At 33.1% G+C, this 22,271-nt stretch overlaps 2 protein-coding genes across 2 annotated transcripts; one reads left to right on the top strand and one right to left on the bottom strand.

Annotated features, from left to right (window-relative positions):
• Window positions 1-13,184: 13,184 nt before the first annotated feature.
• On the top strand, window positions 13,185-14,496 carry LOC148586630 (uncharacterized). Its single transcript, XM_088515717.1, has 2 exons — window positions 13,185-13,981; window positions 14,085-14,496. The coding sequence occupies exons 1-2, from the start codon at window positions 13,185-13,187 to the stop codon at window positions 14,494-14,496; spliced, it is 1,209 nt and encodes a 402-aa protein (XP_088371843.1).
• A 2,732-nt stretch (window positions 14,497-17,228) lies between these two features.
• LOC132178648 (protein SIEVE ELEMENT OCCLUSION B) lies at window positions 17,229-20,380 on the bottom strand. The gene is made up of 7 exons (XM_059591127.1): window positions 20,142-20,380; window positions 19,817-19,921; window positions 19,187-19,635; window positions 18,989-19,098; window positions 18,748-18,890; window positions 18,152-18,643; window positions 17,229-18,054 (listed from the first exon to the last, which is right to left on the bottom strand). The coding sequence occupies exons 1-7, from the start codon at window positions 20,325-20,327 to the stop codon at window positions 17,428-17,430; spliced, it is 2,112 nt and encodes a 703-aa protein (XP_059447110.1). The 5' UTR covers window positions 20,328-20,380; the 3' UTR covers window positions 17,229-17,427.
• Window positions 20,381-22,271: the final 1,891 nt, after the last annotated feature.

The following is a 22,271-nucleotide window of genomic DNA, read 5'->3' as shown; positions in this document are numbered from 1 at the left end:
ACTTTGGCTAACTTGCAACTGGCACCCTAAACTACACAGTTTAAGTTTTTCACTTATATATATATATATATATATATATATATATATACACACACACATACTAGAGTAATTCTATAAGTCACTACTGTGTCCCTTTTGTGTCATTGTATGAATGAGGTGGCTTTTAAACTATTATTTTATCGAAATTCAATAATGATCAATCATAAGCGCAATGTTGATTTTAGAAGCCATATCAGTTTTAGAATGACACAAGAGTGACTTCTAGCATTACTCAATATACTATGTCGGTCAAAAGTCAAGAGTTAAAAGATTTTCTTTTTATTTTGGGATAAATGCAAAATTGGTCCCTCTAGTTCGCCTAAATTATAAATCACTCCCCGTGATATAACAAATAATTTATAGGTCCTTGTTGTTGGCCTAAATTATAAATCACTACCTGTGGTATAAAAAATAATTTATATGTCCTTAGGGTATGCCAAAATAACAGTTTACTACCTAAAATCAATTTATGTTAATTAACTTAACAAAATTCATTACTTTGTCAAGTCATCCCCAATAAAAATGTGACACGTGTTTTAACGAATTTCTAACTTCAAAAATGACAATTAGGATTTTCTACATCATTTTAGGGCACCAACTAAGATTACACATCGGTCTTCACTCCACGTCATACTGCTACACTAAATTAACATATTATCTTTTATCTCTAAAATTTTACTAACGTAACCCTCCCTCATTTTCATCTTCCTCGCCATGATTTGAGAGCATTTTTCAAAAATTTGACAGTTGCATTCTGTGAAGCAACTGAGGAGATTAGGTTAATTTATTGTAACAGTATGACGTAGAGTGAGTGCTAATATATAATCTTAGCTGGTATCCTAAAATGATGTGAAAAAAACATAGTCATCATTTTTAAAAGTCATAAATTAATAATAACACCGTCACGTTTTTAATTAGGTATGACGTGACAAAGTGTACAGATTTTGTTAAGTTACTTAACGAAATTTGATTTTAGAGAGTAAACTGTTATTTTGGCCTACTCTAAGAACTTATAAATTATTTTTTATACCACACGGAGTGATTTGTAATTTAAGCGAACTTCATAGACTTATAAATTACTTTTTGTACCACAAGGAGTAATTTATAATTTAGGCTAACCACATAGACCAATTTTACACCAATCTCTTTTATTTTTCTAAGCAGGACTACTAACACTTCCCAAAAAGACCAAGGCAAACATGTGTACTGGCTACAGAGCGCTTTGTCATTGAAAAAAAAGGCAACTCACGGGTTTAATTGAAACGGTGTGTTTTTGTCATATAATAAAGACTAACGTGTAAATTAAACAAAGGCCCCTCTTGATCCCCCTCCCTTTGCCATGCACACGAGTATTACTTATTACAGAACCAAGAAATTTTATGGGATGGGGCCAGTCTTTTTTTTTTTTTTTTTTTTTTGGTTCTTTAGAATTTTTTTTCTTATAAAAAAATATATTGTTTGTTTTAAATAAACTAAAGACTATTGTAAGGGCTAAAAAAGTGGCCATTTGAAAGCAAGGACCAAAATTTTTTAAAAAAAATTAATGGGTATGGCTCAAAAAAATTAAGAATATGGCAAAAACAATTTATTGAATAGGGCCAAAAAATTTAAAAATATGGCCAAATTTGGCTCTATTTTGGCCCGCGCCCTATTTTACTTTTTTTTTTAATGTAGAATTTTTTTCCCCTTATTTTGGGGGGCCTATGCCAGTCCCCCTAGTTCTGTCTTTTTTTTTTTTTTTTTTGTAAGTCTTTTTTTTTTATTTATTGTTTTTTTTTGTAAGTTCTAGTCCCGTCAGAGACTTATTATACATTTACCCTTAAAAAAAAAAAAGGAAAAAAAAAAAAGAAGAATCACAATTTTGCTTAGCCGATTCTAGTCCCTCAATGCAAGTTATAAGCGAGAAGAAAGTGATTTTAATATATTCTAACACTTTCCCCAATTTTCGTAAAAAATTCTCAGTCCAAATCACTGTCACCTGCTGAACTTCCTTATGTACCTGCAATTCCCCAAACACATGTTAACAAATTATTTATTTTTCATTTTTTTAACTTAATTTTCTATTAAAAAAAGTTCTCATTCTTTACTCCTCTTTCGAGGAAAAGAATCAAAACTTTATTTAGCGGATGCCAGTCCCTCAATGCAAGCTATAAGCTAAAAGAAACAAAATCCTTTTGTGTGTGAGACAGAGTTAGAGAGTCGATACATGTTGAAGTATTGATTAAAGTTATATTTTTTTATCAGTTTAAACTTTTAGGATAAGTAGTGATTTAATATGATATTAGTGTCCAAGGTCCAAAGATCGAACATTGACTCCATCAATTTACTCTTCATTTCAATTAAATATTCTACTTGGTCGATTTCACCAATTAAAAAAAAGTTTGAGCCCACACGTGGGAGAATATTAAAGTATTCATTAACTTTTAGGATGAGCCCACTCGCGGTGGTCACTAGTTCGAATCCTCCCTCCCCCTTCCCTTGTGTGGACATGTCAAAAAAAAAACTTAAATTAATACAAATTATTATATTAACGTGACAAAACGATGCGTTTTGATTGGGACTAACGGACATTACAAAAATTTAACGGTACGAATTTTATTGACATTTCGATTGACTCAGAGAATAAATTTTCAAAAAAAAAAACAAAAAAAAAACTTAGAAATTTTTTAGTTTTAGCAAATTGACTCAGAGACTTATTATAAATTTACACTTAAAAAAAAAAAAAAAAAAAAAAAAAGAATCACAATTTTGCTTAGCCGATTCTAGTCCCTCAATGCAAGTTAAAAGCGAGAAGAAAGTAATTCTAATATATTCTAACACTTTCCCCAATTTTCGTACAAAATTCTCAGTCCAAATCACTGTCACCTGCTGAACTTCCTTATGTACCTGCAATTCCCCAAACACATGTTAACAAATTATTTATTTTTCATTTTTTTAACTTAATTTTCTATTAAAAAAAGTTGTGATTCTTTACTCCTCTTTCGAGGAAAAGAATCAAAACTTTATTTAGCGGCTTCCAGTCCCTCAATGCAAGCTATAAGCTAAAAGAAACAAAATCCTTTTGTGTGTAAGACAGAGTTAGAGAGTCGATACATGTTGAAGTATTGATTAAAATTATATTTTTTTATCAGTTTAAACTTTTAGGATAAGTAGTGATTTAATATGATATTAGTGTCCAAGGTCCAAAGATCGAACATTGACTCCATCAATTTACTCTTCATTTCCATTAAATATTCTACATGGTTGATTTCACCAATTAAAAAAAAGTTTGAGCCCACACGTGGGAGAATATTAAAGTATTCATTAACTTTTAGGATGAGCCCACACGCGGTGGTCACTAGTTCGAATCCTCCCTCCCCCTTCCCTTGTGTGGACATGTCAAAAAAAAAAACTTAAATTAATACAAATTATTATGTTAACGTGGCAAAACGATGCGCTTTGATTGGGACTAACGGACATTACAAAAATTTAACAGTACGAATTTTATTGACATTTCGATTGACTCATAGAGTAAATTTTCAAAAAAAAAAAAACTTTAGAAATTTTTTAGTTTTAGCAAATTGACTCATAGACTTATTATACATTTACCCATAAATAAATTAAAAAAAAAAAAAAAAAAAAAAAAAAAAAAAAAACAAGAATCACAATTTTGCTTAGCCGATTCTAGTCCCTCAATGCAAGTTATAAGCGAGAAGAAAGTAATTTTAATATATTCTAACACTTTCCCCAATTTTCGTACAAAATTCTCAGTCCAAATCACTGTCTCCTGCTGAACTTGCTTACGTACCTGCAATTCCCCAAACACATGTTAACAAATTATTTATTTTTCATTTTTTTAACTTAATTTTCTATTAAAAAAAGTTGTGATTCTTTACTCCTCTTTCAAGGAAAAGAATCAAAACTTTATTTAGCGGATTCCAGTCCCTCAATGCAAGCTATAAGCTAAAAGAAACAAAATCCTTTTGTGTGTAAGACAGAGTTAGAGAGTCAATACATGTTGAAGTATTGATTAAAGTTTTATTTTTTTATCAGTTTAAACTTTTAGGATAAGTAGTGATTTAATATGATATTAGTGTCCAGGACCAAAGATCGAACATTGACTCCATCAATTTACTCTTCATTTCAATTAAATATTCTACATGATCGATTTCACCAATTAAAAAAAAGTTTGAGCCCACACGTGGGGGAATATTAAAGTATTCATTAACTTTTAGGATGAGCCCACTCGCGGTGGTCACTAGTTCGAATCCTCCATCCCCATTCCCTTGTGTGGACATGTCAAAAAAAAAACTTAAATTAATACAAATAATTATGTTAACATGACAAAACGATGCGTTTTGATTGGGACTAACGGACATTACAAAAATTTAACGGTACGAATTTTATTGACATTTCGATTGACTCAGAGAATAAATTTTCAAAAAAAAAAAACTTACAAATTTTTTAGTTTTAGCAAATTGACTCAAAGACTTATTATACACTTACCCTTTAAAAAAAAAAAAAAAAAAAAAAAAAGAGGAATCACAATTTTGCTTAGCCGATTCTAGTCCCTCAATGCAAGTTAAAAGCGAGAAGAAAGTAATTTTAATATATTCTAACACTTTCCCCAATTTTCGTACAAAATTCTCAGTCCAAATCACTGTCACCTGCTGAACTTCCTTATGTACCTGCAATTCCCCAAACACATGTTAACAAATTATTTATTTTTCATTTTTTTAACTTAATTTTCAATTAAAAAAAAGTTGTGATTCTTTACTCCTCTTTCGAGGAAAAGAATCAAAACTTTATTTAGCGGATTCCAGTCCCTCAATGCAAGCTATAAGCTAAAAGAAACAAAATCCTTTTGTGTGTAAGACAGAGTTAGAGAGTCGATACATGTTGAAGTATTGATTAAAGTTATATTTTTTTTATCAGTTTAAACTTTTAGGATAAGTAGTGATTTAATATGATATTAGTGTCCAAGGTCCAAAGATCGAACATTGACTCCATCAATTTACTCTTCATTTCCATTAAATATTCTACATGGTTGATTTCACCAATTCAAAAAAAGTTTGAGCCCACACGTGGGGGAATATTAAAGTATTCATTAACTTTTAGGATGAGCCCACACGCGGTGGTCACTAGTTCGAATCTTCCCTCCGCCTTCCCTTGTGTGGACATGTCAAAAAAAAAACTTAGATTAATACAAATTATTATGTTAACGTGGCAAAACGATGCGTTTTGATTGGGCCTAACGGACATTACAAAAATTTAACGGTACGAATTTTCTTGACATTTCGATTGACTCATAGAGTAAATTTTCAAAAAAAAAAAAAAAAAAAACTTAGAATTTTTTTAGTTTTAGCAAATTGACTCAGAGACTTATTATACATTTACACTTAAAAAAAAAAAAAAAAAAAAAGAAGAATCACAATTTTGCTTAGCCGATTCTAGTCCCTCAATGCAAGTTATAAGCGAGAAGAAAGTAATTTTAATATATTCTAACACTTTCCCCAATTTTCGTACAAAATTCTCAGTCCAAATCACTGTCACCTGCTGAACTTCCTTATGTACCTGCAATTCCCCAAACACATGTTAACAAATTATTTATTTTTCATTTTTTTTACTTAATTTTCTATTAAAAAAAGTTGTGATTCTTTACTCCTCTTTCGAGGAAAAGAATCAAAACTTTATTTAGCGGATTCCAGTCCCTCAATGCAAGCTATAAGCTAAAAGAAACAAAATCTTTTTGTGTGTAAGACAGAGTTAGAGAGTCGATACATGTTGAAGTTTTGATTAAAGTTATATTTTTTTATCAGTTTAAACTTTTAGGATAAGTAGTGATTTAATATGATATTAGTGTCCAAGGTCCAAAGATCGAACATTGACTCCATCAATTTACTCTTCATTTCAATTAAATATTCTACGTGGTCGATTTCACCAATTAAAAAAAAGTTTGAGTCCACACGTGGGAGAATATTAAAGTATTCATTAACTTTTAGGATGAGCCCACTCGCGGTGGTCACTAGTTCGAATTCTCTCTCCTCCTTCTCTTGTGTGGACATGTCAAAAAAAAAACTTAAATTAATACAAATTATTATGTTAACGTGACAAAACGATGCGTTTTGATTGGGACTAACGGACATTACAAAAATTTAACGGTACGAATTTTATTGATATTTCGATTGACTCATAGAGTAAATTTTCAAAAAAAAAAAAAAAACTCAGAAATTTTTTAGTTTTAGCAAATTGATTCAGAGACTTATTATACATTTACCCTTAAAAAAAAAAGGAAAAAAAAAGAAAGAAGAATCACAATTTTGCTTAGCCGATTCTAGTCCCTCAATGCAAGTTATAAGCGAGAAGAAAGTCATTTTAATATATTCTAACACTTTCCCCAATTTTCGTAAAAAATTCTCAGTCCAAATCACTGTCACCTGCTGAACTTCCTTATGTACCTGCAATTCCCCAAACACATGTTAACAAATTATTTATTTTTCATTTTTTTAACTTAATTTTCTATTAAAAAAAGTTGTGATTCTTTACTCCTCTTTCGAGGAAAAGAATCAAAACTTTATTTAGCGGATTCCAGTCCCTCAATGCAAGCTATAAGCTAAAAGAAACAAAATCTTTTTGTGTGTAAGACAGAGTTAGAGAGTCGATACATGTTGAAGTTTTGATTAAAGTTATATTTTTTTATCAGTTTAAACTTTTAGGATAAGTAGTGATTTAATATGATATTAGTGTCCAAGGTCCAAAGATCGAACATTGACTCCATCAATTTACTCTTCATTTCAATTAAATATTCTACGTGGTCGATTTCACCAATTAAAAAAAAGTTTGAGTCCACACGTGGGAGAATATTAAAGTATTCATTAACTTTTAGGATGAGCCCACTCGCGGTGGTCACTAGTTCGAATTCTCTCTCCTCCTTCTCTTGTGTGGACATGTCAAAAAAAAAACTTAAATTAATACAAATTATTATGTTAACGTGACAAAACGATGCGTTTTGATTGGGACTAACGGACATTACAAAAATTTAACGGTACGAATTTTATTGACATTTCGATTGACTCATAGAGTAAATTTTCAAAAAAAAAAAAAAAACTCAGAAATTTTTTAGTTTTAGCAAATTGATTCAGAGACTTATTATACATTTACCCTTAAAAAAAAAAGGAAAAAAAAAGAAAGAAGAATCACAATTTTGCTTAGCCGATTCTAGTCCCTCAATGCAAGTTATAAGCGAGAAGAAAGTCATTTTAATATATTCTAACACTTTCCCCAATTTTCGTAAAAAATTCTCAGTCCAAATCACTGTCACCTGCTGAACTTCCTTATGTACCTGCAATTCCCCAAACACATGTTAACAAATTATTTATTTTTCATTTTTTTAACTTAATTTTCTATTAAAAAAAGTTGTCATTCTTTACTCATCTTTCGAGGAAAAGAATCAAAACTTTATTTAGCGGATTCCAATCCCTCAATGCAAGCTATAAGCTTAAAGAAACAAAATCCTTTTGTGTGTGAGACAGAGTTAGAGAGTCGATACATGTTGAAGTATTGATTAAAGTTATATTTTTTTATCAGTTTAAACTTTTAAGATAAGTAGTGATTTAATATGATATTAGTGTCCAAGGTCCAAAGATCGAACATTGACTCCATCAATTTACTCTTCATTTCAATTAAATATTCTACGTGGTCGATTTCACCAATTAAAAAAAAGTTTGAGCCCACACGTGGGAGAATATTAAAGTATTCATTAACTTTTAGGATGAGCCCACTCGCGGTGGTCACTAGTTCGAATCCTCCCTCCCCCTTCTTTTGTGTGGACATGTCAAAAAAAAAACTTAAATTAATACAAATTATTATATTAACGTGACAAAACGATGCGTTTTGATTGGGACTAACGGACATTACAAAAATTTAACGGTACGAATTTTATTGACATTTCGATTGACTCAGAGAATAAATTTTCAAAAAAAAAACAAAAAAAAAAAAAAAAAACTTAGAAATTTTTTCGTTTTAGCAAATTGACTCAGAGACTTATTATAAATTTACACTTAAAAAAAAAAAAAAAAAAAAAAAGAATCACAATTTTGCTTAGCCGATTCTAGTCCCTCAATGCAAGTTAAAAGCGAGAAGAAAGTAATTTTAATATATTCTAACACTTTCCCCAATTTTCGTACAAAATTCTCTGTCCAAATCACTGTCACCTGCTGAACTTCCTTATGTACCTGCAATTCCCCAAACACATGTTAACAAATTATTTATTTTTCATTTTTTTAACTTAATTTTCAATTAAAAAAAGTTGTGATTCTTTACTCCTCTTTTGAGGAAAAGAATCAAAACTTTATTTAGCGGATTCCAGTCCCTCAATGCAAGCTATAAGCTAAAAGAAACAAAATCCTTTTGTGTGTAAGACAGAGTTAGAGAGTCGATACATGTTGAAGTATTGATTAAAGTTATATTTTTTTATCAGTTTAAACTTTTAGGATAAGTAATGATTTAATATGATATTAGTGTCCAAGGTCCAAAGATCGAACATTGACTCCATCAATTTACTCTTCATTTCAATTAAATATTATACGTGGTCGATTTCACCAATTAAAAAAAAGTTTGAGCCCACACGTGGGAGAATATTAAAGTATTCATTAACTTTTAGGATGAGCCCACTCACGGTGGTCACTAGTTCGAATCCTCCCTCCCCCTTCTTTTGTGTGGACATGTCAAAAAAAAAACTTAAATTAATACAAATTATTATATTAACGTGACAAAACGATGCGTTTTGATTGGGACTAACGGACATTACAAAAATTTAACGGTACGAATTTTATTGACATTTCGATTGACTCAGAGAATAAATTTTCAAAAAAAAAACATAGAAATTTTTTAGTTTTAGCAAATTGACTCAGAGACTTATTATAAATTTACACTTAAAAAAAAAAAAAAAAAAAAAGAATCACAATTTTGCTTAGCCGATTCTAGTCCCTCAATGCAAGTTAAAAGCGAGAAGAAAGTAATTTTAATATATTCTAACACTTTCCCCAATATTCGTACAAAATTCTCAGTCCAAATCACTGTCACCTGCTGAACTTCCTTATGTACCTGCAATTCCCCAAACACATGTTAACAAATTATTTATTTTTCATTTTTTTAACTTAATTTTCAATTAAAAAAAGTTGTGATTCTTTACTCCTCTTTTGAGGAAAAGAATCAAAACTTTATTTAGCGGATTCCAGTCCCTCAATGCAAGCTATAAGCTAAAAGAAACAAAATCCTTTTGTGTGTAAGACAGAGTTAGAGAGTCGATACATGTTGAAGTATTGATTAAAGTTATATTTTTTTATCAGTTTAAACTTTTAGGATAAGTAGTGATTTAATATGATATTAGTATCCAAGGTCCAAAGATCGAACATTGACTCCATCAATTTACTCTTCATTTCAATTAAATATTATACGTGGTCGATTTCACCAATTAAAAAAAAGTTTGAGCCCACACGTGGGAGAATATTAAAGTATTCATTAACTTTTAGGATGAGCCCACTCGCGGTGGTCACTAGTTCGAATCCTCCCTCCCCCTTCTTTTGTGTGGACATGTCAAAAAAAAAACTTAAATTAATACAAATTATTATATTAACGTGACAAAACGATGCGTTTTGATTGGGACTAACGGACATTACAAAAATTTAACGGTACGAATTTTATTGACATTTCGATTGACTCAGAGAATAAATTTTCAAAAAAAAAACAAAAAAACAAAAAAAAACTTAGAAATTTTTTAGTTTTAGCAAATTGACTCAGAGACTTATTATAAATTTAAACTTAAAAAAAAAAAAAAAAGAATCACAATTTTGCTTAGCCGATTCTAGTCCCTCAATGCAAGTTAAAAGCGAGAAGAAAGTAATTTTAATATATTCTAACACTTTCTCCAATTTTCGTACAAAATTCTCAATCCAAATCACTGTCACCTGCTGAACTTCCTTATGTACCTGCAATTCCCCAAACACATGTTAACAAATTATTTATTTTTCATTTTTTTAACTTAATTTTCTATTAAAAAAAGTTGTGATTCTTTACTCCTCTTTCGAGGAAAAGAATCAAAACTTTATTTAGCGGATTCCAGTCCCTCAATGCAAGCTATAAGCTAAAAGAAACAAAATCCTTTTGTGTGTAAGACAGAGTTAGAGAGTCGATACATGTTGAAGTATTGATTAAAGTTATATTTTTTTATCAGTTTAAATTTTTTGGATAAGTAGTGATTTAATATGATATTAGTGTCCAAGGTCCAAAGATCGAACATTGACTCCATTAATTTACTCTTCATTTCAATTAAATATTCTACATGGTCGATTTCACCAATTAAAAAAGAGTTTGAGCCCACACGTCGGGAAATATTAAAGTATTCATTAAATTATTAAATTTATCTCTTTCTATCAGCTTTTGAAACAAATGGTGATTTAAAATTACTTTATCCAACAATGTGAAATCATTCAAAGGGAAAAATGTGAGATATACCGGAAAGAAATATGCTTGATTGTTGTGATTGGTGATTAGTGGCGTTGGCTTTCCAAATTTCTTGTTTTCTTCACAGGTTTCGTCTCTGGCTGAAATCAAATCCCATGATATGAAATCAAATATCATAATATATTCTAACATTTTTCTCCAATTTTTATACAAAATTCTCATTCGAAATCAATCTCGAACTTCCTTATCACTACAAAAAATGTTTTTTTCCTAACAAGCAGTTTTTGACGTGTTAGATGGTCTGACATGTCAATAAAATTTACTGATGTGTCAAATTTTGTGTGTCAGGCGTTCAAATTTTGTGTGTCAAAAACATAAATTTTTTGACGCGTGAAAAGTGGCACGTCAAAAAAATGTCCTGACATGTCATTTTCTGACACGTCAAAAAAATTTTGTCGTGTCAGAAATTTTTTTGACGTGTTAAAATTAACACGTCAGTAAATTTTAAAAAATTATTAAAAAATATTAATTTTTCTTTTTTTTTTAAATTTTTTCTGGATTTTTTTTTCACTTAAAAAATTTATTAATTTAAATTATTTTTCAATTAAAATAATTTTTTTTTTAATTTTTTTCACCAATTTCATTTCTCCAGCTCTCCCTCTCTTATTTTCTCCATTTTCTCACTCTCTCTCTCTCTTCTTTTTTCCACTTTCGTTTCTCCAGCTCTCCCTCTCTTCTTTTCTCCATTTTCTAATTCTCTCTCTTCTTTTCTCCAATTTCGTTAATTTCTCCAGCTCTCCCCTCTCTTCTTTACTCCATTAATTTTCAAAAAACCGAAACCCAAAAAATCTTCAAAAAATCAACCTAAAAAATCAAAAACCCAAACGTCAAACCCAACAAATCTTCTTATCTTCTCTTCTTCTTCTTCTCTTCTCTTTTTTTTTTTTTTTTTTTTTCTTCTTCTCCTTCTCTTCTCCTTTTCTTTTTCTTCTTCTTCTGCTTTTCTTCTTTTGCTTCTCTTCTTCTTCTCTTCTCCTTTTCTTTTTCTTCTTCTTCTGCTTTTCTTCTTTCGCTTCTCTTCTTTTTCTCTTCTCCTTTTCTTTTTCTTCTTCCCTATAGAGGGAGCGGGCCGTGCAGAGAGAAGAGTTAAGAAATAAGAAAGATGCAACAGCAATATTCAAATCAATAACTTATTAGTCAGATAAGAAGGGAAAGTAGTTAAAAGTATTGGATTGGAGTAGAACACCATAAGTTCTATGCAAAGTCATCCTGGGCAGTAGTAGATGATACAAAAAGGAGAGCATATTTGCTCTGTTCCAAGGGAGAAAGAGAGAGAGAGACCAGATTGAGAGAGGAGAGAGAGTGTGGGGAAATAAAAGAAGAGGGAAAAAGTTGAATATCCTGCTAATTTTTTTAGTGACGTGCCAGCATTTTACCACGTTAGAAATTGCTGACATATGAAATAGCACGTCAAAAATTTCTGACGTGCTAGTTTACCACATCAGAAATTTCTGACTTGGTATTTTAACACGTCAGAAATTTCTTATGTGGTAGTTTCACATGTTAGAAATTTCTGACGTGGTATTTTCACACGTCAGAACATGTCAAAAATTTTTGACGTGTTAAAATACCACGTCAGTAATTACTGACCTGCCAACTTTGTCACGTCAGAAAAATATTTACTGACGTGGTATTTTTTGCCACGTCAGTAATTAGTGACGTAGCAAAAAATTGTGTACTGTAGCCACGTCAGAAATTGATTATTTTTTTGTAGTGTATATACCTTCAATTCCTCAAATACTTATTAACAAATTTTTCATTTTCCTTTTTTTTTTCTACTAAATTTTCTATTAGAAAAAGTTGTGATTCTTTCCTCCTTGATCTTTTGAGGAAAAGAATCACAACTTTGTTTTGCAGATTCTAGTTCCTCAACGCAAGTAATAAGCAAAAAGAAACAAAATCCCTTACATAAGATAGAATTAGAGAGTCAATACTTGTTAAGGTATTGATTAAATAATTAAATTTACATATTTATATCAATTTAAGCTTTTGGGGACAAGTGGTGATTTAACATGGCGTTAGAGCTAAAGGATCAGATATCGAACATTGCTCCATCAATTTACCCCTCATTTCAATTAAATATTCTACGTGTTGAGTCTCACCTATTAAAAATAGTGTGTGCCCACACGTGGGAAAATGGTAAAGTATTCATTAAATTATTAAATTTACCTCTTCTTATCAACTTTTTGAACAAGTGGTGATTTATCATAAAAAAGGAAAAAATGTGATCAACGCTGGAAATAAATATGCTTGATTGTTGTGATTTGTGATTAGTGGCAAGGGAAAAATGTGATCAGCGCTGGAAAGAAATATGCTTGATTGTTGTGATCGGTGATTAGTGGCGTGGGATTTCCAAATTCCTTACTTTCTTCATCAGTTTCACCTCTAGTTGAAGTAATATATAAAAAGTTGATCAACACTGGAAATAAATATTCTTGACTGTTATGATTGGTGATCAATGGCGTGGGCTTTCCAAATTCCTTGCTTTCATCACAGGCTTCATCTCTAGTTGAAGTAATATATAACTAGGACTAGTTGACTTCATTTTTCTTCGATCGAGTGGATCGTTGCTTTGTTCTAAAATCACAAATCTTAGTTGCAGTAGCTATTTTGTGTGTGTAAGAGAAAGACATTCGAGAGAGATGGAGATATTCCACAAGCATCCATTGATGTTGATCGAACAGCTGGAAATTTATCTCCAGAAGCAAGAAGTTTGCTCAGGGTGCGAGAAACTAGTATGTGGTCCTGGCTATATATGCTACCAATGTGAATTCTATCTTCACCCATCATGCTCCACAATATCCCAGAATATACAAAGCCCGTTGCACCCCAGCCACTCCCTTGATCTCCTTGTAACACATGAAGCAGATATTTGTTGTTATGCTTGCGGTAAACTTTGCAACAAATGCTTCGTTTATAATTGTTCCAACTGCAATTTCAACCTTGACATCCAATGTGCTTCTCAATGGCAAACTAATGCCAACGATTGTCACCAACATTCATTTGGCCCCATCTTGCAGCCAATCCAGTTCACTTGCGAAGCTTGTGGTGAGGAATGCAAAGATAAAGCCCACCTATGTGGCATCTGTCAACTCTTGGTTGACCCTGAATGCACTCGATGGCCACGCACCATCAAAATTATCATACATGATCACAAGCTGAGACTCATCTATTCTTCTCATCAAGTCAAGAAGCATGACAATATCATATTCTGTGAACTCTGTCATGAAACGGTGAATACAGAGTATGCAGCTTATTATTGTCAAGATTGTAGTTACGTTGCCCACCTGAAATGTGCCAGTCTTATTGAAGAGAAGATCAATTGGCCGCTGCTCAATTTGGACGAAGAGATCATTGGAACGTGGGGAAAAACAGAGATCTTCCGTTTCTATCATAAGCACAAGTTATTCCTCGTTGACGAGGACATTGGGGAACTCAGGTATAATAAGCTTTGTGATGGATGTATGCTATTAATCTCAGGCCCATTTTATAGATGTGTGCAATGTGACTTCTTTTTACATGAAGGATGTGCTAAACTACAGAAAATTCAACGACATCGACTTCACCAGCATCTCCTTACCCTTGTCTCAAATGCACCTTCCAAAGATGGCGTGTTCAAATGTAATGCTTGCCACTGTTATCGCCATGGCTTCTTCTATAGATGCGAGGAGTGCAACTACAACCTTGATATTCAATGTTTTACAACTCCAGAGACCCTTACGCATAAAGGTCACCAACACTCTCTCTCAATTCCTACAAGTTCAAATGAAAAATGCAGTGCTTGTGGTTTTCAGTCAAGCAATTGTTCATTTTTCTGTACGCACTCCGAATGCAAGTTCATCTTGTGTTTTAAATGTGCAACTCTTCCACTTGTGGCTTGTCATTCGTATGACACACATGACCTCAATCTCACATACACTGTCGAAGATGATTTCGAAGAATATTATTGTCTAATTTGTGAAGACAAAAGAGATCGAAATCACTGGTTCTATTACTGTAAAAAATGTGATTTTCCTTGCCATCCCAATTGCATAGTAGATAAGTATCGATACATCAAATTTGGAAAAACATACAAAGACGAAGTTCACCCACATCCTCTCACTATTGTGCAAAAGACCCAATGCTCCCCTCCTTGTGATTCGTGTGGCAAGCCTTTTGATGGTGTGGCCTTAGAGTGTACTCAATGCAAAATCAACATCCACCGAGGCTTATTTATTTTGAAGTAAGTCAAGACTATGTTAGCATGAGAGTGAGTGTGTTTGTGTGTGTGATGTATTCGTAACTATTTAGCCTTGCGAGTCATGTTAGAGTCCAATAAAAAGTATTGATAATAGTTCAAATGTGCTTATTTTATCTATTGAGCGTTATCATACTTTATTTTATACTAACTCTTGTGTTTTATATTTAATTATGACATACTGTTTACTTATTAAATGTAGTTTAAATTGGTATTATAATGCAAGTTATTGTCTTTTGTAAAAAAAAAAAATTTTTTTAAAAAAAACGAAATAGAAAAAGAAAAAAAGAACAAAGACAAGCCAATGAACCATACACCTACGTGGGACCAATGAAAAAGAGTGAAAGAAATAAAAGAGGAGAAAGAAAAGCCATGGGTAGGTGGGACCAGCAAAACAAAGAAAGAAGACTTAAAGGAGAAAAGCTAACGCGGGGCACGTAATAAAATAAGAAAACAAAAGGCTTTCAAGGCTTTCTTCCCCGAAGAAATGTGACACCGCATGAAAAATTGGAGGCTTGGTAATTAAAAAAAATGGTTAAATATTTTATTCTCTCGTGTGGTTTAATTTTTTTATTTTATTTTTGTCTCTTATGGTATATATTTTATTACAAGAGGTGCCTTTGATTTGCCTAAAGACGAAGATGTTACCTCCGTTTAAATTCCGTCCAAAATTTGACAGAACGCCACGTCAGCACCAATAATAAATTGACACATGTCCATATAATTAATTGTCATAACGTAAACCTAAAAGCCATAAACACTGAAATTGTTGTAGAAAATTTTCCAGAGATCCGGCACTGCTTGAGTACTCGTTTGCCTGAGTGTCAAGTGCCCCTGATCTGCGGCTGAGAGTAGGCAACCAAGGCATTAAGGAAATTTTCTACCACGGTAAAAAAAACAAATTGGAGGTTGAGGGGGGGCATTTGACCCCTCTCGACCCCCCCTTCCTTCGCCCCTATATATATACATGAAATGACATTATTTTTTTGTTTAAATATATATACAAATCTAGAAATAATGCCATATGTAATGGAGTATTATCATATTATCATAAAAACGACGTCGTTTTGGTTAATTTAATTTTTTTTTTTTTAATTTCTTTAAAAAGCGGTTAGTGGCGCTAACCGCCTAGGTGGTTAATGAATTTTATTAACCGCCTTTTTACCCCAAGTATAGATGCCTAATTTTTTTTAAGCACCTGAGCCTAATATTAAAAAATGATGCAGTGGGACTTTTGAATTTAATTGCTCTCGTTTTTAATTAAGGAAAAATAATGTTGATGTTGAGTTCTCTGTTAATTATGTATATATATAATGCTTTAAAATATTATATGTTTTTGCTATGAAAGTCTTAGGACAATTTAATTCGGTCATGAACATATCCGAGGGAAATATCCTCATTTTTTATGTATTAAGTTTTGGAGTAATCTTACATATTATCATTTTATTCTCTTTTTATCTTTTTAAAGTATATGTAATTTCTAAAATTACCATTAATAGATTTCAGATATATCACTATTAAATTTTGATCTAATAGTTATTTTAAAAGTCACTAAAGAAGGTATTAGATGCTCTATAAAGGACAATAACTCCCAAATAATTGCATGCTATTGATGGATACTTTAATATTGGATGCAATTAGTAGGGCATACAATATATATATATATATATATATATATATATATATATATATATATATATATATATATATATTGGTGTTTGGAATAAAGAAATTTGTGAAGTTGGCTTGTGGCCAAACTGTATTTAAATATGATATTATTTTATAGTAGTTAATTATGAATCCCACCCCAATTCATCCAAAAAAAAAAAAAAAAAATCCCGCCCCTAGTTAAACAAGATCCTAGCTACGCCACCGGTGATACACATGTAAGATTTGTATTTGACTATTTGGTATATGGAGTTTAATTAAATTTTCCTGATTTGGTTATGATTGTAACTTCGTAGGATTCCATTTTTCCTTTAATATCGTTGTCCTAGGATTGTCCTTGGTCATAGTTTGTTACATGGTTGCGTACGGTTGTGACATTTGCTTTTTGATGCAATTTTTTATGAGTATCATCAATCATGTGTTATGAGGGTGTTGCTTCTTACCGGTGAACTCTCCTTCGAAGGGTGTTGATTGAAGATGCTAGAGTTGTCCCGGATAATTTATAAAGTTGGCAGGTGAATCATATTCGAATGGAGGCAAAATGGGCACTTCATACATATATAGACTAGCCAAGGAAACGAACAAATTCATACTGAGGAAGTCCCTCCTTGTACTATTGGCATTGTATTTGCTAAACATTGTTGTTCTTTATTAACGAAGAGATTACTAATCTGATTTTATATATATATCTTATTAAAAAAAAAAAAATGATAAGGCACATATCATTAATAAGAATAATATCCAAAAGCAAGCATTTACGTAAAAAAAAAATGCACTCATATCATTAATAAGAATAATATGGCATTATGATAAGGCACACATATAGATATAGAGAATTCCAAATTTTACAAATCCGAGCTTACGATATAGCAGCAAGCTCTAGGTAGTTGCAGTAATTAAAATGGGATATATATGGCCCTTAATTCATAGAATCATATGGATATATATAAAAATATGTAGTAGCTCTCAAATGAAGCCTCTTAATCGGTGCAGCAGCGATACATGAGAAACTTCTCCATGGCACGGCCACATTCAGCGCAGACAACCTTCTCGGGGATGCTCCCAGCGGTCCCTGGCAGTATGAGACGGTTGCAGTGATGAGGGGTGCGATTGTCTGAGAGGTGCTGATTGAGTGCCGGCACAAAGCCTGTCGCCCCTACCTTTTCTTTCCACGCATCAAATTCATTCAGAGCCTGCAAAATGGTGTCCCCCTTGGCCCTAGCCATTTCTGTCGTTCCCATCGTTCCCTTCATGATCACAGCCCAACCCTGATCACTCCCATCAAAGCTCAGCATTGTCATGATCTCCTGCATTATGGTGTCGTTCTCCACGCTCTTTCCGTGTTGTACCTTGGAGTACCACATGCTCTCAAGCCTCACCCAGAAGAACCAGATGAGCATCGGGTCTGGCAGGACGTAGCTAAGCTTCTCCGCAACAATGGCTGCGTTGTTTTTCTTAACCTTTTCCCTCGGGTTGCTCGTCCCCACGTAAAGCATCTCCAGCTGTATCTTCGCCGCTTGCGCAACACTACGCAGAGCCACCGTAAACTTCCGCACCCAATCCATATCTTCTCCTCCATACAAGCAAATGTATTTCCCTTCTGTTATCTGAAATTAAAACCATACATGCAATTTACAACATAACTCACCAACATTTATATATGTAACTCGCAAGCATTTTTTAGATATGTATGAGTATATATACCCATGTAAACAAGTTCTGGTCGATGGCATCAGCCAAAAGCTCAATTCTCCAGCTCTCTTCCTTCCAGAGTGCTTCCTCCCTTGTGCTAGTGAAAGGGAAGGCCACACTTCCCCAGATCCACATCATGTGGATGGCGTTGGGGTTGGCCACCCTCCCTTGCGGGTCCAGCACCACGAGCAGAGCCTTCTTGTTGAAATGCCACACCTCCTTGATGTACCTGATCACTGCCGGGTCCAGCTGGAAAGGTTCATAGACCGAGTACCATGGCATCTGCTGTTGTAGGGCCTCAAACTGCTTTCTTTTCGTATCGTTCCACGTGATCGTCCTGTCCAAGACCGGGAGCCACACAACCTCGTACTGACTCTCTGGCCTCTCTGGATGGTTCCGTGCCTCGGTGAACATTTGTTCAAGCATAGAAAGCTCGTCGCGGGAGAGCTCCAGGTCTGAGATAAACAGCAACACGTTCTTCCTTCTCAGCACATCAATGTTAGCCTGTGATCGAGTGCCAATCAATATATTCAACAGTCACGCCAAACGATTTTAACTGAAAATATTAAATATACTTATATATACAGCTAGTCAGCAATTAAATTAACCCTTTGCTTGGTCGGACAATGAAACAGAGGCAGCGGATCTTCCTTGCCGCAAATCAAAGCCTTAAGTATCTTTATGTTATCGACATGGATTGTCTCGAAGAGACGCACGAGAGTCATAAATGCTTCTACATGTCTCTTCTCCTCTGTATCAAGAATACCATTAATTTTATCTCTTGTCGTCAGTCGATCGATAAACTAATTAATACAAGCCGATCGATAAACACTAGTAATCGTCACTCACCAATGTGTTGATAACAAAAATTGAGCTGCTTCTCGAGGTGGCTGTATATGTTGTTTACCTTGTGGGCCAAGCTCGACAGCTCCCACGCCTCGGTCGTTGATGCTGTGTACCTAAGAACGCCGATGGTAGAGAAACTCAAATATTATAATTAAGATGTCAAAAGAAAAAAGAAGATGGGGCGGGGTACGTAACACATACTCATGACCCATGCCGATGAGGCCCATAATTTGTGAAGCGCATGCAACGATGCTCCGAATGGTCCAATAAACGGCTATCGGAATATGAGAATTGGCGGTGACCAGTTCCGGTGTGTCCGGGGTAATGTACTGGGAAGGAAGTTCCTTGAACCCAACGATGCACTTGGTGACCTTCAGCATGGCCGCGATGAGGTTGCTAAGTGCCTCAAACTTTGGTTTCAAACTTTCAGCATACTCCGTTATTTCAGGCAATTGCTTCAGAATTGCAAGCCCTTTGGCAAGGGGGTTGGTGGCGTAAAGCTGCGCCACCAGCCAGAATTCACCATAGTTCACAGCAAAAGCTGCTATGGCTAGCACCACCTTTGCATCCCATGAGTAACTCGACAGTATGTTGCATATTGCCACAGTTGTCGCATGCGCATCTCCGCCACCGGAACACTTGCAGGATATCTGTCAAAGTGCATATATATATATATATATATATATATATATATGATCAACAAAATTAAGAGAATTGAAATTTTCCACAAAATCTAATTAGTAGAACTAGTGATCAACTCATAAGATTTAATTTCTTCTGGCCAGCTATCACATTATTAACTAACTATATATTGTAAGCCATAATGTAAACCTCGCAGGAAATTCGGCTAATCGTGTATGATAAAAGTTCGAGCATGTCAATGAGGCCAGAATGGAAGGCCTTGTCGTCCAATGCGTCCGCTTGCGCTTTTGCTCCCTGTGATGAACATGGTCACAAATAATCAGAAACAATATAATATATATAAAATATATGCACAATATGTAATGCCCCGACATACATACATAAAGCATATAATATTTATACTCTTTAATATAATTCCCAAAAAGCCCATGCTCTTTATCGAATAATAATTATTACACAATATGCATGCTTGACTGTATATTAAAAAGAAGAAGAAGGGATAATGGTTGTTTACTTGAATGCTGCCAGGTGCAGCACGTTTGAAAATGTCCTCAATTATCTGAAGGAGAGGTCTGGCATCGATATCTCGGCCATCTGGGGCATGAGTTTCAAGAATTCTCTTCATCATCGCATTGTCGTCCGAGGAGGAGAACATGCTGCGTTCACCCCTGAGCGGCTTCTGTGCGGGGACGACAGCCATCTTTGGTTTGATGAAAGGTCAGGCTCTAGGTGAGGAAGAAGAAGAAGAGAGGAGAGCGATGGGTTAATTGCAGGTGTCGGTTTAAATCTAAGCCACTTATATATATAGTTGATGTCAGATGGAATAAAGGCTGGTTTTGGCGAATTGCTACCTTGCTTGTGATGGGGTTTTGTGGAAAAAGTAACCCAAGAGGCTTGGAATTTTGGATAAGGTTGTGGGCTTTTGAATATGTTGTTGGCCGTTAAACATATATCTCTTTTGACCTTTATAAAAGCTTAATCGTGAGATTCGTACAGCTGGTGAGGTTCATTACACTTAATCAATGTGATACACATGTAATCTTTGTCTTTAATTGGCATAGCGAGTTTAATTGGATTTTTCCTGATTTACTTATGATAGTAACTTCCTAGGATTCCGCTCAACAAGTATACCCAAACACGAGGAGAAAAGATGTTCTTCCCTCCTCCGATGTCTTTTGTAGTCTTTTTTTGGTCTTTGTTTTTAGTGGTTTTGTTTTAGATCTAGTTTTTTGAACTTAGATTTGATGTGTGTCTTCCCGAAAATGTTTATGATGCTGTGTTCCTCCGCTATTGCTTCTATCAAGGTTTTTTGTTTTTGTTTTTGTTTTTAGTGTGTATTGTTTTGATTTTTGTATTTTATTTTGTTCATTTTGTCTTGACTTTTAAGTTGAGGACGTTTATTTTTCTCCTAACCTTTGGATCGAGGAGAGTTAGATCGGTATGGGGGATTATCTCTCACCGCAGAAAAATAAGATTAGGGAAAATATGAGCTACCTATATCTTAAATCTAGTTCGCTTTTGAAAGCTAGATGAGATTTGTTTTACAGCTGAAGTTGTGCATAAGTTATCATAAATAGGCTTTGATTGTAAGAATTTTCTAATTATATCTATAACTTTATAATAACATAATAATTGACTATATTATGTTAGAGTTTTATAGTCTGTAATGATAGAACTGTTATGCTTTAGATCTTCTATAAATAAAATTTAAAAGATTTTCTCAATAAATGAAAGTTACTAATTCGAATTATTTCTTTTGTGCGATCATAAATAAAATAAAATAAAATAAACTTCTTAAGATTCCATTTTTCCTGTAAAAATTTAATCTTTTTTTATCATTGTCCTTGGTGGTACTGTGGTAGGATTCTGGGGAGAAATCAATGAAAAAAAAAAAGATATTCTTCGGTAAAAACCGTGTCTATGATTGAACAACATAAAAATTTTAGGACAAATTTGGTAGGAAAAATTACTATTTTATTAAAAAGAGAAATGAGAGGTACAAATAAATTGCCTGATATATATAATTTAAGTGTGCACTTTACAGCAATTCAGAAACACAAAGTAATTGGTTGATTTTGCCCTGAAAAAATACATGAATTTTCTGACATAATCAACCTTACGTCATTAAAGTAAAGGAATTTTCCACACAACTTTAATGCAACGTAGGTAGCTTTCTTAATTACTTGATACTGGGGTTTGTGATTATCTTAATTAATCCTTAAACTAAGCTGTCCAATGGCAATAAAAGAGCTTTTTGAGATGGTCCCTCAAGAAAAATGTTTTATAATGGGCGCTTTATTGTGTGTTCTTTATAGCAAAAACAAAGTAAATACAGTTTTCGGACTAAAGAAAAAGCTTAAAACAAATAAAGAAATTGCAGGTTTACTGTTGAAAAAAAGGAGTCATCTAGCTTTAGAAAATTAGAAAATCCAGTCCATGGAAGACAAGATCAAAAGTTACTTCAGTTTCTTACAAAAAAAAAAAAAAAAAAAAGGTTACTTCAGATACATGCTTTTTAAATGATTTTTTTTTTTTTTTTTGCTTTTTTACTTTTTTTATCAAAAAAAAAATTATGATGTGACAATTTTTTTTTAATGTGATATAAATGTGACAAATTTATTTTTTATTTTACTTTTTTTTAAAA

The sequence above is a fragment of the Corylus avellana genome, chromosome 4, assembly GCF_965113065.1.
Source record: "Corylus avellana chromosome 4, dhCorAvel1.hap1.2, whole genome shotgun sequence".
Lineage (NCBI taxonomy): Eukaryota > Viridiplantae > Streptophyta > Magnoliopsida > Fagales > Betulaceae > Corylus > Corylus avellana.
This window is presented reverse-complemented; position numbering and strand designations above follow the sequence as displayed.

What these genes read in the sequence shown, in the direction of transcription:
- LOC148586630 (XM_088515717.1), top strand. Translation starts at nt 13,185, where the DNA reads ATGGAGATATTCCACAAGCATCCATTGATGTTGATCGAACAGCTGGAA. An exon ending in GAGGACATTGGGGAACTCAG is followed by an intron (nt 13,982 to 14,084) that starts GTATAATAAGCT and finishes GCTAAACTACAG; the next exon opens with AAAATTCAACGACATCGACT.
- LOC132178648 (XM_059591127.1), bottom strand. Translation starts at nt 20,327, where the DNA reads ATGGCTGTCGTCCCCGCACAGAAGCCGCTCAGGGGTGAACGCAGCATG. An exon ending in CTGCACCTGGCAGCATTCAA is followed by an intron (nt 19,922 to 20,141) that starts GTAAACAACCAT and finishes TGTTCATCACAG; the next exon opens with GGAGCAAAAGCGCAAGCGGA. An exon ending in TTTTTGTTATCAACACATTG is followed by an intron (nt 18,891 to 18,988) that starts GTGAGTGACGAT and finishes TTCTTGATACAG; the next exon opens with AGGAGAAGAGACATGTAGAA.